General features: G+C 61.6%; 2 protein-coding genes across 6 annotated transcripts in view; one reads left to right on the top strand and one right to left on the bottom strand.

Moving 5' to 3' along the window:
• The window catches only part of NIBAN2 (niban apoptosis regulator 2), a 51,429-nt gene extending 40,396 nt beyond the window's left edge, over positions 1 to 11,033 (top strand). The window contains exons 6-14 of the mRNA XM_047699907.1: positions 4,344 to 4,459; positions 5,010 to 5,114; positions 5,199 to 5,361; positions 6,477 to 6,664; positions 7,494 to 7,649; positions 8,151 to 8,267; positions 8,378 to 8,485; positions 8,567 to 8,678; positions 9,075 to 11,033. Of these exons, the coding sequence (XP_047555863.1) occupies positions 4,344 to 4,459; positions 5,010 to 5,114; positions 5,199 to 5,361; positions 6,477 to 6,664; positions 7,494 to 7,649; positions 8,151 to 8,267; positions 8,378 to 8,485; positions 8,567 to 8,678; positions 9,075 to 9,658 (1,649 nt within the window). The 3' untranslated portion in view covers positions 9,659 to 11,033. The remainder of the gene's footprint in view (positions 1 to 4,343; positions 4,460 to 5,009; positions 5,115 to 5,198; positions 5,362 to 6,476; positions 6,665 to 7,493; positions 7,650 to 8,150; positions 8,268 to 8,377; positions 8,486 to 8,566; positions 8,679 to 9,074) is intronic.
• Positions 11,034 to 12,758: 1,725 nt separating this feature from the next.
• The window catches only part of LRSAM1 (leucine rich repeat and sterile alpha motif containing 1), a 38,317-nt gene continuing 36,629 nt past the window's right edge, over positions 12,759 to 14,446 (bottom strand). For all 5 annotated transcript variants that reach the window (XM_047699909.1, XM_047699908.1, XM_047699912.1 and 2 more), the window contains 2 exons: positions 13,836 to 13,984; positions 12,759 to 13,381 (listed from right to left, as the gene is read on the bottom strand). In XM_047699909.1, coding sequence (XP_047555865.1) covers positions 13,259 to 13,381; positions 13,836 to 13,984 — 272 coding nt within the window. In that variant the 3' untranslated portion in view covers positions 12,759 to 13,258. The remainder of the gene's footprint in view (positions 13,382 to 13,835; positions 13,985 to 14,446) is intronic.

Genomic DNA, 14,446 nt, shown 5'->3' with positions numbered 1-14,446 from the left:
TGAGCCTGTATGAGATGGGATAAGAATCCCTCCCCGGTCTTTGGGTGTTTGTACGGATTCACGGTGAGAGTCCACTTGATGCTTGGTGTAATGACTTATTTATTCACTTGTTTAATTTCTTTTTTTTTTTTTAAAGATTTTATTTATTTATTTATTTGACAGACAGCAAGAGGGGGAACACAAGCAGGGGGAGAGGGAGAGGGAGAATCAGGCTTCCCGATGAGCAGGGAGCCTGATGTGGGGCTTGATCCCAGGACCCCAGGATCTTGACCTCTGCCAAAGGCAGATGCTTAACTGACTGAGCCACCCAGCGCCCTGTTTAATTTCTCTTAAATATTTTAAGCAATATTTACCCCCAGTGTGGGTCTCGAACCCACAATGCCAAGATCAAGATTTGCATGCCCCACTGACTGAGCCAGCCAGGCACCCCAAGACTTACTTGACTGTATCATTTGTTGCCTCACCCTGACCTATAGGGTAGCCTGGGAGTTCATGGCCTTTCTTAGTGTTCTCTTCTGGAAAGTAATGGGGTCTCTTTCCGCTTGCTCATTCATTCAGTGGACATCTTTAGTGTCAGGCGGAGGCTGCACCCAGGGAGCCAGACCCGGGTCCTGCCCCTGTGTGGCCGGCAGCCCTGTTGAGGCCACAGACGTTAAGCAGGAGGAGCAGCTGTGCCCGGTGCTGGGTGGGCACCGCCCCGGGAGCCTGTCGGGTGTGTGTTGGGGGGTGGGTGCTGACCCTGTGTGTGCAGACAGTGGGCCAGCTGAGGAGCTGAGGGCTCCACTGAGACCTGAAGGATGAATGGTCCTCGAGTCGGGGGAGGTGCTTTCTAGCCTTGAGTGTGGAGGGCAGCCTGGAGGGCAGCTCGGAGGTGGGGACAGTTTAGAGGAGGAGTTGCATGAAGCCCTGCTGAGGGTGACCCAATGCACTGGGGGGCCCTGGGGTCTGGTCTGGAGGGCCCTGCAGGGCCGTAAGGAGTTTGATCAAAAATGGGGACAGTGGGGCACTGAGGGTCTTTGTGCCCTCGGGGAAGGAACAGCCTGTGCTGAAACCTGACCCTCCTTCCTGTGACCCGGCCTGGGGCAGGCAGGAGAAGGAGGCCACCACCCCCACCCTCCCCGCCCAGCATGTCTCCCATGCTGGGGGTGGACAGCATGGGCACCCACGCCTGGAGGCTGGGCTGCTGTGGTGACTCTGCTCGTCCGCCCATCCTCCCTGTTCTGCAGAGCCGCCTTCTTTCTGGAATGTGTCATGTGGGAGGAACCGGGTCTTCAGCTGAGCCAGCCCCTGTCACCTGGACCAGGCCCTGCCACCCACAAAAGGCCTCCTGTTCCCAGATCCCCTGGGGCTGTGGGGCCAGGGCTGGGCGGAGGCCATCTGGGTTCTGGCTGCCTGGTCTGGGCACCCGCCCCGCTCCTCCCTTCTTCCTCCCTCCCCACCCCAGCTCTGGCCCAGCTCTGCCCTCCCCAGGTTTCCCGGGCTCATGGCTGAGCTGGCGGGCCCACCCCAGGTCAAGGGTGGGTTCCCCTTGTGCACAATGCAAGGATGACAAGCTTGAGCTCGGTGGGATTGCCGGGCGGACTGAATGAGCTGGTTTGGGGAGAGCTCTTGGCCCTGTGCCTGGCACAGCTGGGAACTCACCTGGGAGGCTGAGGGGAGCCCCTTGGGTGGCTGCGGGTGTTGTGGGCAGGAGGGGGGGGGAGAAAGGGCAGCCTGCGGCTGGGTTTAGAGGAGTTTCCTTCTACCCTGAGGACTGTGAGAAAGTTCTCTGCTTCCTCTAACTTGGAGGCTGGGCCTGGAATTGCTCACTCTGGGGGCTGCCAGGAAGTGGGGGGAGGTGTGGGGGGAGGAGGCCAAGCTGGGGGGAAGCCAGCTCGTCCCAAGGCCCCCCTTACATCCTGCATTCCTGGAGCAGCTGGGGGTGGCAGGAGGCAGCTGGGGCACTGAGCTAAGCCCTCAGGGTGGGCCGGGACTGCAGAGGTCAAGGCCTCTTCCTGTCTGACTGCCATCCCCCTTTTTCTGCTGCTTGGGACTGAGGAATGCAGTTTCCTTTCTCAGTCTGACCCTGATGACCCTACGGGCAGGAAGTCCCCAGGTTTGGCTGGAGTCCTCCAGGCCTGTGTTGGAGCCCTCCTACTGCCATTCCCTAGCTGTGTGTCCTCCGACCAGTAACCGGGCATCTCTGAGCCAGTCTCCTCCGTCGGGAAAAGTGGGACTGAGAACAGCCATCAAACAGGGCTCATAGATGAGGGAATGTGTGTGAGGTCTCAGGCTGGGCCTGGTGTCTGGGTCTGCTTGGGCCGCCACAGCTCCGATGGCTTACACAACTGTGGAGGCTAGAAGTCCAAGATCAAGGTGTCAGTAGGTTAGTTTCCTTTTGAGGCCTGTCTCCTTGACTTGCAGATGGCTGTCTTCTCATGCAGCACCCCCTCCTTGTGCACATTTTGCATCCAGATTGCCTCTTCTTTCAAGGACATAGTCCTCTTGGATGGGGACCCATCCTAATGACCTCATTTTACCTAAATTACTTCGTTAAAGGCCCAATGTCCAAATATAGTCACCTTCTGAAATACTAGAGCTTAGGTCTCTAACCTAGGAATCCGGGGGGACACCGTGCAGCCCTGACAGCCAGGCTCAAGGGAAGAGCTCAGGAAGGGGACCTTCTCTCCTATGAGACTCAGCAGCCCAGCTGCAGAGTAGAGATGTCCTGAGGGTCTGAGAGCCCAGGCCTGGGACGCTGTAGCCTCCTTCCTGCTGCCCCCGCCCACGCCCCTGCTTGTCTGTAGACCGTAAATGCCCTGGGGTGAGCGAGGGTGCGTGTACAGCACAGCCCACATTTTCTAGGCAAAACCTGGCCTCTGGGAGGCCGTGCTCCTCCTTCCTCCCCAGCCCGATGGGCAGCCGTGCTGGAGCACCCCTGCCCTGCTCCAGTCACTCTGCCTGATCTCAGTCCCTGAAAGGCAGCGGGGAGACCCCTCCGCCCCCACCCCGTCCAGGGAGCCCCGTTTCCCACCTCTGAGCCCCCTTCCGGCGCTGACAGGCAGTGACTCCTACGCTCAGCTGGAGGTGAGGGGGTTGTCCCCACGCCCAGAGGGGCTTTTTCTCCACGGGGGTGACTCAGCCTGTAGTCAATGCCGTGGGAGCCGGGGTTTTGGAGGCCCAGACTGCCGTTTCCCCTTCCTAGGCTCCAGGGACACAGCGGTCGGGGGCATAGGGCCAGCGTGTTAACCATATTCTTCCCCGAGTCCGATTTTGCAACTTCCTGCTGCTTGCCTCCCCCAGCAGCTGTTTCGGGGGGCCCGTGCCTCGTTCCCTGACCCACCTCGCTGGCACACAGAAGGAGGGTGAGCTCCTACGGGCCACTGCCAGCGCCACCAGTAGCACGAGTCTGGGACTGGTGTGTTGTAGTGGGACCGGGATGCCGTGGTGAATGAGGGTGACCCAGTCCGCCCACGGATAGCGAGAGCACCCCGTCCCTGCTAGGCATAGTAAAGGGCGACACGGTGTGGAGGTGGGTTCTGCTCTGGGGCCCCCGCATGACCCGTTCCCAGCCCGTCCCCATGGCTGGAGCCTCACCGTGGATGTGGGAGGCCAGGTCGGGCCGTTGTTCCCACTGATAGGAAGAGAAAACTGAGGCCCTTAGGGTTCAGGGATCTGGAGCAAGACTTGACAAGCTACGCAGCGCACGGCCCAGAATTTGGCCCATTGCCTACTTTTGCAAATCAAGTTTTACCAGCTCGTTGGTTTCCAGATTGTCTGTGGCTGCTTTGATGCCGCCGTGGCAGAGCAGAGTGGTTGCAATAGAGATCATCTGGTCTGCAAAGCTGAAAATATTTACTGGCTGGCCCTCTGCGGGGAAAGTTTGCAGGCCCCGATGTGGACAGTAAGGGGAGGGAGCAGGACTGGAATGAGGACCTCGGGGTTCCTCTGGCCCGCTCTCTGCTGTGCTGGCCGCATCTCCCGGCAGGGGTGGGGTGACCTTGGGACCCAGCTCTGCCACTCACTGCCCCAGGACGTCCAGCCAGTGGCCTGTCCTTGCAGCCTGTGTTGATCTGTCAAGTAGGGTTGAGGACAGTTTGGGGTGGTTGGGAAAATTTGAGAAGGGAAGTTGCATACGAGGGAGAGTGCTGCGCTGCTGTTGGTGGAGGGCTATTATCGCTGTCACTGTCACTGCAGACGTGACCGCCACCGTCGCTGTGAAGGCAGTGGGGGCTGCAGGAGGGGTGTGCCTGTGTCTGCACGCTTGGGGGAGGGAGTGGGCGTTCGGGCTGTCGGCCAGTCGGTCTCGGTGAAGGCCACTGGGCCATCCCACCGACCTCCCCTCTCATCCCTGTCTGGAGCAGGGATCCCAGAGGACTCGAAGGTAGAGGGCCCCGCATTCACGGATGCCATCCGCATGTACCGCCAGTCGAAGGAGCTCTACGGCACCTGGGAGATGCTGTGTGGGAATGAGGTGCAGGTGAGACTGAGGGGGCTGCTGAGGGGACCGTGGGAGTCACCCCGAGGGTCAGAGCGTGGTGCCAGGCACAGAGACTTTGGGCTCGGGTGCTCCCGGTTTGTAAGGAGACAATAAGATCATTTTGGACAAGTGGAGATACTTTATTTAGTTGTTTACTGATATCTCTCCTGACCCAGGGGCTGGGGTGCTTCTGTGAATAAGAGGGACATGGCCTGTGCCCTTATTCTCTCTCTAGCAGGAGAAACAGATGTTTGACAAATAAACACACATGCTACTATGTGCAAGTGAGGGGGGAGGGAGGGGTCGTGTTCCAGACAGGGAGGCAGCAGGTGCAAAGGCCCTGGGGTGGGACTCCTGGTTCTGACGATCTGGCAGGTCCCTCGAGCAGATGAACTGGGATCTGGTGTAAATGATGCTCAAAAGAGAGGGCAGTGGAGACATGGAGCCAAGGCCAGGCCCAGGGGAGGTGGGGCTTAAGGAGAACGTGGAGAGGAACCTGCCAGCTGGACATGCTCTAAGCTCTGGCCTGGCCTGTGCTTTCTGGTCCTAGATCCTGAGCAACCTGGTGATGGAGGAGCTGGGCCCTGAGCTGAAGGCAGAGCTCGCCCCGCGGCTGAAGGGGAAACCACAGGAGCGACAGCGCCAGTGGATCCAGGTGGGTGCGTGGGGGCTCGGAGGCGGGGGGCTGTGCCTGCCCAGCACCCTGGCTCTGGCTCTGACGCCTTGGCTCCGCCCGCAGATCTCCGACGCTGTGTACCGCATGGTATACGAGCAGGCCAAGGCACGCTTCGAGGCGGTGCTGGCCAAGCTGCAGCTGGCCCGGCCGGCCATGGAGGCCACCATCCGCACAGACATGGACCAGATCATCACCTCCAAGGAGCACCTGGCCAGCAAGATCCGAGGTAGGCAGGCTACCTGCTGTGCTCGGAGGCCCGGGGCGACCCTCCCGTCTGTGCTGTGGACCCATGTACAAGTGACTCGATTCGTTTGGTCATTTTGAAAAATGAAAACCAACCTGAGCCATTGTCCTTCCAACCTCTGGGTGTAGTTTTGTAGCTATTTTTGCAAACCCAGACCTTGAAGATGTCTGTCTTGTCAAGGAAGTTCCAGTGTGTCGCTCAGCTTTAGTCGGTCATGGACTTGACCGTGGCTTCGTAGGCATCCGTTTAGCTGTGATGATGCACTCGGATCAGGGCTCGCTTTTCGGGGTCCGCACACATTCCCTTCTGTTCCCGGCCCCCCTGTCCCCTGCCCCGCACGCTGACCGCGTGCAGTTTCCGGACATGTCAGTTGCCTGAGCCCCTTCTGTCCTCACTGTGCTGGGTAGACCTCGGAGAGCTCACGGCTGTCTGGTGTAACAAACATTAGCTGGGCAGAGGAGGGGGACAGACCTCACAGCACCCTGGGTGGGTCCGAGTGCCCTGGAGCTGGTCGTGCCCAGGGACCCGTGGCCTTGTACGTGGCTGCACAGAGCAGGGGCTGGCTCAGCGCGTGCAAAACCTAGAGGCTCAGGGAGTCTACCAGGGTGTGTTTTGTTTCGTTAAACAAAGCAACACCACCCCTAGAGATGCGCTTCCTTCCACTTCAAGTGAAGCAGAACAATGCTGACACCTTTGGGCGAGCCGCTCTCTTGGTTCCTTGCCCTCAGACTTTGAGAAAAATCGGGGGCCGAGCTCAGAACCCTTTGTTCTCTTTGACACATGAATCTGTCATTCAGTTTGCCGGTGTCACAAGTGGCTCGCTTTCTTTTCTTTTTTTTAAGATTTTATTTATTTATTGGACACAGAGAGAACACAAGCAAGGGGAGTGGGAGAGGGAGAAATGGGCTTCTCACCAAGCAGGGACCCTGACACGGGGCTCGATCCCAGGACCCCGAGATCATGACTCGAGCGAAAGGCAGACGCTTAATGACTGAGCCAGCCAGGTGCCCCACAAGTGGTTTTCCTTAAAAGCAAATACGATCGCGAGTCTCTGGGCTCCGGGAGCCATCCGCTCACCCGGCTCCCTCTGGGCGCAGCCTTCATCCTCCCCAAGGCAGAGGTGTGCGTCCGGAACCACGTCCAGCCCTACATCCCGTCCATCCTGGAGGCCCTGATGGTGCCCACCAGCCAGGGCTTCACCGAAGTGCGGGACGTCTTCTTCAAGGAGGTCACCGACATGAACCTGAACGTCATCAACGAGGGCGGCGCCGACAAGCTGGGTGAGGTGAGGCCATGCCCCCTGCCCCAGGACGCGGCATGCGGGGCCTGGGTCTGCTCTGCCCCTGCCAGGCTGTCTCAGGGTGTAACCTGTCACCAGAGGGTCTGCTGGAGACCAAGGGCCTGAGGGTGTGAGGCACTGGGGGGCAGCAGTCAGAGGAAAGGGGGATCGCCGACCCCCTCTACCAGGCTGGCTACTTTAGTCTCAAAGGACTTAGAAGAGGGAAGGAGAGAAGGAGGGGAGGAGGAATTGAGGGGAGGCGGAGGGGGAAGGGAAGAGGGTGGGAGGGAAGGAGAGGCAAGCCTCTGACGGGAAGCAGAATTACTTAGGTACCATTTCACGTCCCCCACCCGTGGAGATGGCACCTCTCTCTCACCTCTCCGTTACCCAGTTCTCAGGGTGCACAGCCTTCCACAGACCCCATTTTGGGGTACATGGCTGCCTGACACCCCTTGTGGCTGTCAGGTGGGGACAGAACAGATCCCAGAATCTTTGGCCTCCTCTTCCATACCCCGCACTGAGGTCCACAGACACTATCGGAATTTGAGAACCAGAAAGGACCTTAGAAATCATGAGAAACTGTCCCCTGAGTTTGAGGCTGCGGAGTCGGAGGCTCAGAGAGGGTGAGCGACTTGCCGAGGTCCCACAGTGCCCCAGAAGGCATGAGAGCCTCTCGCCTGGCACCGTGGCTGCCGGACCGTGCTCCAGCCTTCGCGTCCTCATCCTTCCGGGCAGCTTGCCCCGCAAGGGCCAGGCCCGGACTCCCGGGGCCCCGGGCAGGCTGTGGTCTGCCTGCACTCCGGTGGCCCCGGCTCAGGTCCCCGCTCTCCTGCAGTACATGGAGAAGCTGTCGCAGCTGGCGTACCACCCCCTCAAGATGCAGAGCTGCTACGAGAAGATGGAGCCTCTGCGGCTCGACGGGCTGCAGCAGCGCTTTGACGTGTCCAGCACAGCCGTGTTCAAGCAGCGGGCCCAGATCCACATGCGAGAGGTGGGCCCCAGCTCCCATTGCCGTCCCCCTGCCACGGGCCCCATCTCCTGCGCGGAGGCCCTTCCCTCCGTGGCCTTACGCCCTGGCCCTGCCTCCTCCTGGGCCCCCCAGCAGCCATGCTCAGTCCTGCTCTGGCCTCTTGGGTGCTCCCAGCTGCTGGAATACCCGCCCCTCCGTTCACCTGGTTAGTCTGGACTCCTTTTTCCAGTCTCACTTTAGAGACCCCTTCCTCCAGGAAGTCCTCCTTGCTCCCTAAGCCCCTCCCTGCAGGGCCTAGGACCTCTGTTCCCTCGAGGCAGGGACTGGCTGGTGCCCAGCACTGTGCCAGCACACAGCAGACACTGAGTGAATATGAGGGTGAACACGTAGGTTCATGCACAGGCCGCCTGCACACCTCCCTAGTGGACCTGGGGGGCACAGGCTGAGGAGCCCTTCCGAGGCACGCAGGGGGCGGCTGGGGTCACTCCAGGGCCCTCATGTGCCCCGCGGTGTGCCCTGCAGCAAATGGACAATGCCGTGTACACCTTTGAGACCCTCCTGCACCAGGAGCTGGGGAAGGGGCCCACCAAGGAGGAGCTGTGCAAGTCGATCCAGCGGATCCTGGAGCGGGTGCTGAAGGTGAGCGGGCCGGCCCCGGGCTTGCCGCCCCTGCGGGAGGCACCACAGACCCCCTGACCTGGGCCAGGATTCCGAGGCTCGGGTCCATCCCCTGACCCCTGTCCTGGCAGAAATACGACTGCGACAGCAGCTCAGTGCGGAAGCGGTTCTTTCGGGAGGCGCTACTGCAGATCACCGTCCCGTTCCTGCTCAGGAAGCTGGCGCCCGCGTGCAAGTCGGTGAGCGTGCCCTCACCCCCCACCCCGCCGCAGCCCGCTCCTGCCAACCAGCTGGCCTAACCGCCTGCCCCACCCCCGCAGGAGCTGCCCCGGTTCCAGGAGCTGATCTTCGAGGACTTTGCCAGGTTCATCCTGGTGGAGAACACGTACGAGGAGGTGGTGCTGCAGACGGTCATGAAGGACATCCTGCAGGGTAGGGCAGGGGGGCGGCCGGCGGCTGCGGAGCTGCTGTGGGGAGCCTCACTGCCAGGGGAGGGGGCGGTGATACGGATGGCTGCTGAGAGGTCGTCCTGGACCCAGCCCAAACCATGAGACTTAGGCCTGGGGGCTGGTTTAGGTACGCGGTGCGGTCTGGGGCATCATTTCTCTGTGCTGTCCTGTGTGTCAGCTCAGGGCTCTGGCATTACAGTGTCAGAGGAGGGACAGGAGGACACAGTGGTGGCTTGGGCTGCTTGTTCCCAGCACTGAGGCCTGGGTTAATCGTGAGGCCAGAGGCGGCGATGGGGGTCCTTCTTGGGCACCGTGGTGGGGGTGGGTGGCGGCCGCGGCCCCCACGCCAAACGTCCTGACCCCCCTTTTGGCTCTGCAGCCGTGAAGGAGGCCGCCGTGCAGAGGAAGCACAACCTCTACCGGGACAGCATGGTCATGCACAACAGCGACCCCAACTTGCACCTGCTGGCCGAGGGCGCGCCCATCGACTGGGGTGAGGAGTACGGTGGCAGCATGGGGGACAGTAGCAGCCCCAGCGTCCCAGAAGCAGCCACTCATTCGGAAAAGCGACGGCGTGCCAAGCAGGTGGTGTCTGTGGTCCAGGACGAGGAGGCAGAGCTGCCATTCGAGGCCAGCTCTGAGCCACTATCACCTGCGTCCCCGGACAGTGTCACTGGGCTTCGGGGCCTGCTGGCCCAGGATGTGCGGGCTGAGAGCCCCCCGCCGGCCGGCCCTCTGCTCAACGGGGCCTCATCTCAGGAGAGCCCCCAACCCACGGCAGCCCCTGAGGCCTCATCGCCGCCTGCCTCACCCCTCTGGCAACCCCCTCCTGGAAAGGCTGCGGACCTTGAGCCTCCCAAACCCAGTGACCAGGAGACCGGGGAGCAGGTATCCAGCCCTGGTGGCCGCCCCCCGATCCACACCACCACCGAGGACAGCGCAGGGGTGCAGACGGAGTTCTAGGCTCCTCCCCTGAGTTCCTGCTGGACATGGCACATGGGCCACCCCCTCTGAGACACTGGCAGGCTTGGCTCCAGGTGGGGAGCCCCGGATCTAGGCCTCAGGGTGGAGGAAGGGGAGGGCTGTTGCCCTTGTGGGGCGGGGGTGGCCCACCTGAGTCACTTTATTGGGTTCAGTCACACTTTGCTCCCTGTTTTCTCTTCTGTGGGATGAGCTTGGGCTTCCTGCTTGTGCTGGGAGGTGGGCACAGCTGAGGGGGCTGAGGTAGCCACTGGGTCCCTGGGTCTTCCCTTCCTGCCTTCTGGGGCCATCACTGGTCTCACCCTCCTTCTCAGAAAGATGGATATAGAGTTCTTGTTCGCTGTGTTACTTGCCCCCTTCTCGCCAGTGGAGGGTGGCTCACTGGAACCAGGAATAGGGAGCTTTGAGGCCCAGCTCTGGGTCCAGACCGCTGTCGTCCTCCATCCTGGCTGTGCCTCCAGAGGCCAGTTTTGGAGTGACACTGGCCTCGCTTTCCCTGCCCTGGGTGAGGGGAGGTGCACGAAGGGGGCTTCAGGCTGGGGATGCTGGGTTGGGGGGATGCCTCATGGAGGAGAAGGGGCGAGGGGCTGGGATTGGAATGAGAAAGGCCCAGGATGTGCTGGTCTGTGGAGAGGAAGTGTTCCAAAGGAGAGGAGAGGTGAGCTGCCGGGGAGGTGTTGCCGGGAGTGTCCCCAGTGCAGGCGGAGGTGGCCGCGGGAAGGGCTCTGGAAGCTGGAGCAGGCTTTGCCTCCCCCTGCCCCTCCAGTGGAGACACACTCCGGGCTGGGACAGAGGGGTGACAGGCCACTCAGAGGTGGGGTTTGAGGGGTGTGGGTTCGGTCTTCTTGAGGGCCACCCCCAAGGTACGCACTGTCCACCAGGGGAGCTGGGTACGGCTCCCCAAGGCACCACTGGTGGCCCCTGAGGATGTGGGGTCAGGCTGTGATTTGGCCTCTGCTGCCTTCGAGTCACCAAGTCATCTCACCCTGAAAGATTACCTTCTCAGATGTCCTCCTCCCTCAGTGGCTTATCTGGGGGTCAAGCAAGCAGCCCCTACCCCAGGGCCCGGGACCCCCTGGCCTCCCCAGTCCTCTCTGACCCATTGATCTGCTTCCCGGGGCAGGGGCCTCAGGCCCCCAGGACGTGCGGCGGTGGCTGGTGCTCAGGGACCCCCCGCCCCCGGTCCCCCAGCCTTCATCTCAGATGCCTCACTAACCTTCTACCACCACAGTCCGTATTCTGAGCTCTCCTCTGGTGCCTTCTCTTGGGGGTTTTTCAATCATCCTTCCCAGATATCATACGGAAAATATTATGCAAACTGTTTAAGCTTTACTAATCAATAAACGATTTAAAGCCAGTGGCCTGTGTGTGGCGCCGGCAGGGGGAGACCTGCGCCGGAGCTGGTCTAGGACCACCTGTGCACCAACTTCTTGGGCTTCTCGTTTGACCCCCTCTCCATGCCTGGTCCGAGGATACTGCCCCGGAGATGGGGTGCAGGGTGCACAGGGGACAGGCCTGATGGCAGCTTGGCCTTCTCAGCTGGGTTGGTGCAGGCTGTTCAGAGCCGGGGAGGCCAGGAGGGGGCGTCCGCAGCAGGGAGAGGCCTCCGGGCCCAAGCCGGATCAGAACAGCGGTGTGGGGATTTTCGGGACTCCTGGTCACACAGCATTGACTGAGCCCTTGCCATGAGCTGAGCACTCCAGGAAGAGGGCACCCTTGTTACCACCATCTCACCACGGTGTAAACTGAGGCCCAAGCAGGTGTGCATCCCTGGCTGAGGTTACAGGCCACACACACCCAACCACCGCACACACAGCTTGAAGGGAGGTGTTGTCCCATGCAGGGGTGAAAGCAGGCCTACTGGGTGGGATAGCAGCCGGTCACCTTGGGGGCCGTTGGCTTCCCTGGCGCCAGCCTGTCCATGGTGGCCAGTGGCTCAGGGCTGGTCAACAAGGGCCAGGGTAAAGGATGGCGGGGGCCTTGGGGCTGGAGACCAGAACATTCAGCTGCAGTTGTGCTGTGGTCCTTGGCAAGTCCCTGCACCCAGCCTCGGGCTCCATCTACAAAAGTGGGAGTGGGGGGGCAGTCTCAAGTCTTTCTCCCTGGGCCCAGTGAGGAGCCCGTCCTGGTGATTTGCAAAACGCTGTGCCCTGTGTGGCCCTGCGGGCCCAGGTCTCAGTCTCCCTTAGCTGAGCCCAGATTTGGGGCAGAGGGAGGGAGCTACAAGAGCTCCCAGGGAGTGAGGGGTAGGGGTGAGACTGTGGGAAGAGGCCCCAGCTCTTGCCTGGAAAGTAGGACTTACAAGAGGCCTTCATCCCATCCCGTTTTGGCCTACAAGACAGTCCCAATAAGTAGGGAAACTGAGGCGCAGGGGAGACAGGGCTCTTTGCCACTCCAGGGCCAGGCCCCTGCATCCAGCTTCGCATCTAGCATGAGCACTTAGTGCCCCCTGGTGGCCACCAGCCTGCATCGGGGCCCCTTCAGGTCCCTCACTGAATGCATGGGGAAAGGAGTCTGGAAGGCGGGCCAGGGTCAGAGGTGGCTGGAGGCAGAGCCCAGGTGTCCCCAGAGACCCACCTCTAGCCCAAAGCAAGCTGCCCTTGGTTGTGCCCAAACTTACACAATAAACGTGCAGCTCTAAGCAAGTGAGGGGACACGGCTCCTAGAGCTGTGCAATGAACAACCTGCACAACGGCCTGGCTCCAGGAGTCGAGATGCTCCTGAGCTCAGCCCCAGCGCCGCTGTGTCCGGCTCCCAGGCACTGGGCCCTCGGCTCTTCTCTGGGATTGCGGTGAGGGAGTGCAGCACCCACCCCGCGCATGCGCGTACACACACACACACACACACACACACACACACACCCCCACCCCCAACCTGCTCTGTGGACTCTCCACGCCCTGCTCTGAGCCTGGTGGGTCTGTCCACCTGTAATCAGGGCAGATCTGGATAAATTGGCATTTGGGAATGCCTCTCCCACCTCTCCCCACTCCCTCTGATTGAGGTAAAGCCCTCCCCTGCTCCCCCAGCCCTCACCCCCTCCTCTGCCCCGGCCCCACCAGGCCCCAGCGAGGACTCAGAAGGATCAGACTGGAGGCGGGTGTATTGACATTCCTGCTTCAGGTCAGGAGAGGCAGATCTGGAGAGCAGAGTCAGGAGGGGCCGGCGTGGCCCGTAGCACAAGGCCTGCACTCAGCATACACTGGCAAGTCCATCTGAGGCCAGCCCATGGCAGTCTGTGGGGGACGCCCCACACACCCGCTCCGTACTCGGCCAGGGCCCTCCCACACTTCCACCACCCGACAGAGGGGGACGGCACTGTCCTTGTTACCCTGATGAGGACACTTAGGCTCCCGGAGGGCCAGGGCTGCCGAGGGCTGTAACCTGCCATGGTTGGACTGCTGGGAAGTGCCCGATGCCAGGACGGTCTTCCTCCCCAGCCCAGAAGTGTGCTTGGACAGGAAGGGGGGGCTGCTCCCAGGTCGTGAGCAAGGGCCCTAGGGCAGAGGGGGGTGGTCTCAAGCAGAGCAGGAGTCAGGGTCGGGTGGGCTGGAGCGTGGGGCCCTGGGGGGTGGCGGCTGGGACTCAGCCTCGGTAGAGCCGCAGGCACTGCGCGATCTCCTGGCGGCACAGCGGGCACGTGCGCAGGGGCTGGCAGCACTGGTGGCAGCAGCAGACGTGGCCACAGTTGAGGAAGATCATCTGGGCCTGAGGAGAGACCATGGGCGCGTCTGGGTCCCGCCCCGGCCTGTCCTCGGTGATGGAGGCCCTGGACCGCCTGCTGTCCTTTACCCTCAGAAGCTGCTACCACGGTCCTCACCCCCCATCCAGGCGGCACACGAGTCTCTCCCGGCCATCTCTCTTGCACCCTCCACGCCTAACAGCTGCCCAGGAGACCACGGTGGGTCTAGCCCGCCCTGCTGCTGGACCTGGAGGCTGTCCTCATTTTTGCCTTTTTGTGCACGGACCGGCGGCCCGACATGATGGAGCAAAAGCCACGTAGGCGCGCCTGTGCTTTGCTCCAGCACTTCCTCTTTGCAGGACTTCCCCTGAGCAAATAATCCAGGATGTGCTCCCAGCCTGTTCAAGGCTGCTCGGTACAGCACCGCTTGGTAGAGCAAACGGGGCGGGTGGGGGGGCAGGGCCATTGCCCCAGACTTACCTCCCGCTCCAGGCACACGACACATTCCGAGGTCGGCATCTCTAGCTCTGCGGGGGGAGCAGACGGGGTCACGGGCTCGGGAAGCTCCTCGGGGGCAGTGGGCACCTCCAGGGCCCTAAGGGCCTCACCCTTGGGTGGGTTCGGCAGCTCTGTGGGGACCAGAGGGGCAGGCTGAGCCAGGGTCACGTCGCCGTGATCCCAACCCCCCAGGGGGTCCCCTGGCTCTGCCTGCTGTGAATGCAGTGCGCCAAGGTGGGACACTCAGATCCACAGGAGGGCTAAGGGCCCCCTTATTGCTTCTGAGCCTCATTCCCCATCTGTAAGACAGGAGTGCGGACTCGCTGGCAGGGCAGGCCACAGTGCTTGTGACCTGGGGCCTCTAAACCCTGACCATTGCCGGGATCCTTCACAGCAACCCTGCAGGGAGGCCGTGTCGCTTTCACGGAAGAGCAGCCATTTGCCGGAGACTACAGGACCCCCCCAACCCGCCACCCTCCGCCGCCAGAGCCATGGGGCAGGAGCCCTTGGTAAGGGGCTCTGGGGAGGGACAGGGGCTGTGCTCACAGCTTCTCCACCAGGTCTCCCAGGAGACCACCTGGGAGCCGGGAGAA

Source organism: Lutra lutra, chromosome 13, assembly GCF_902655055.1.
Source record: "Lutra lutra chromosome 13, mLutLut1.2, whole genome shotgun sequence".
Lineage (NCBI taxonomy): Eukaryota > Metazoa > Chordata > Mammalia > Carnivora > Mustelidae > Lutra > Lutra lutra.
This window is presented reverse-complemented; position numbering and strand designations above follow the sequence as displayed.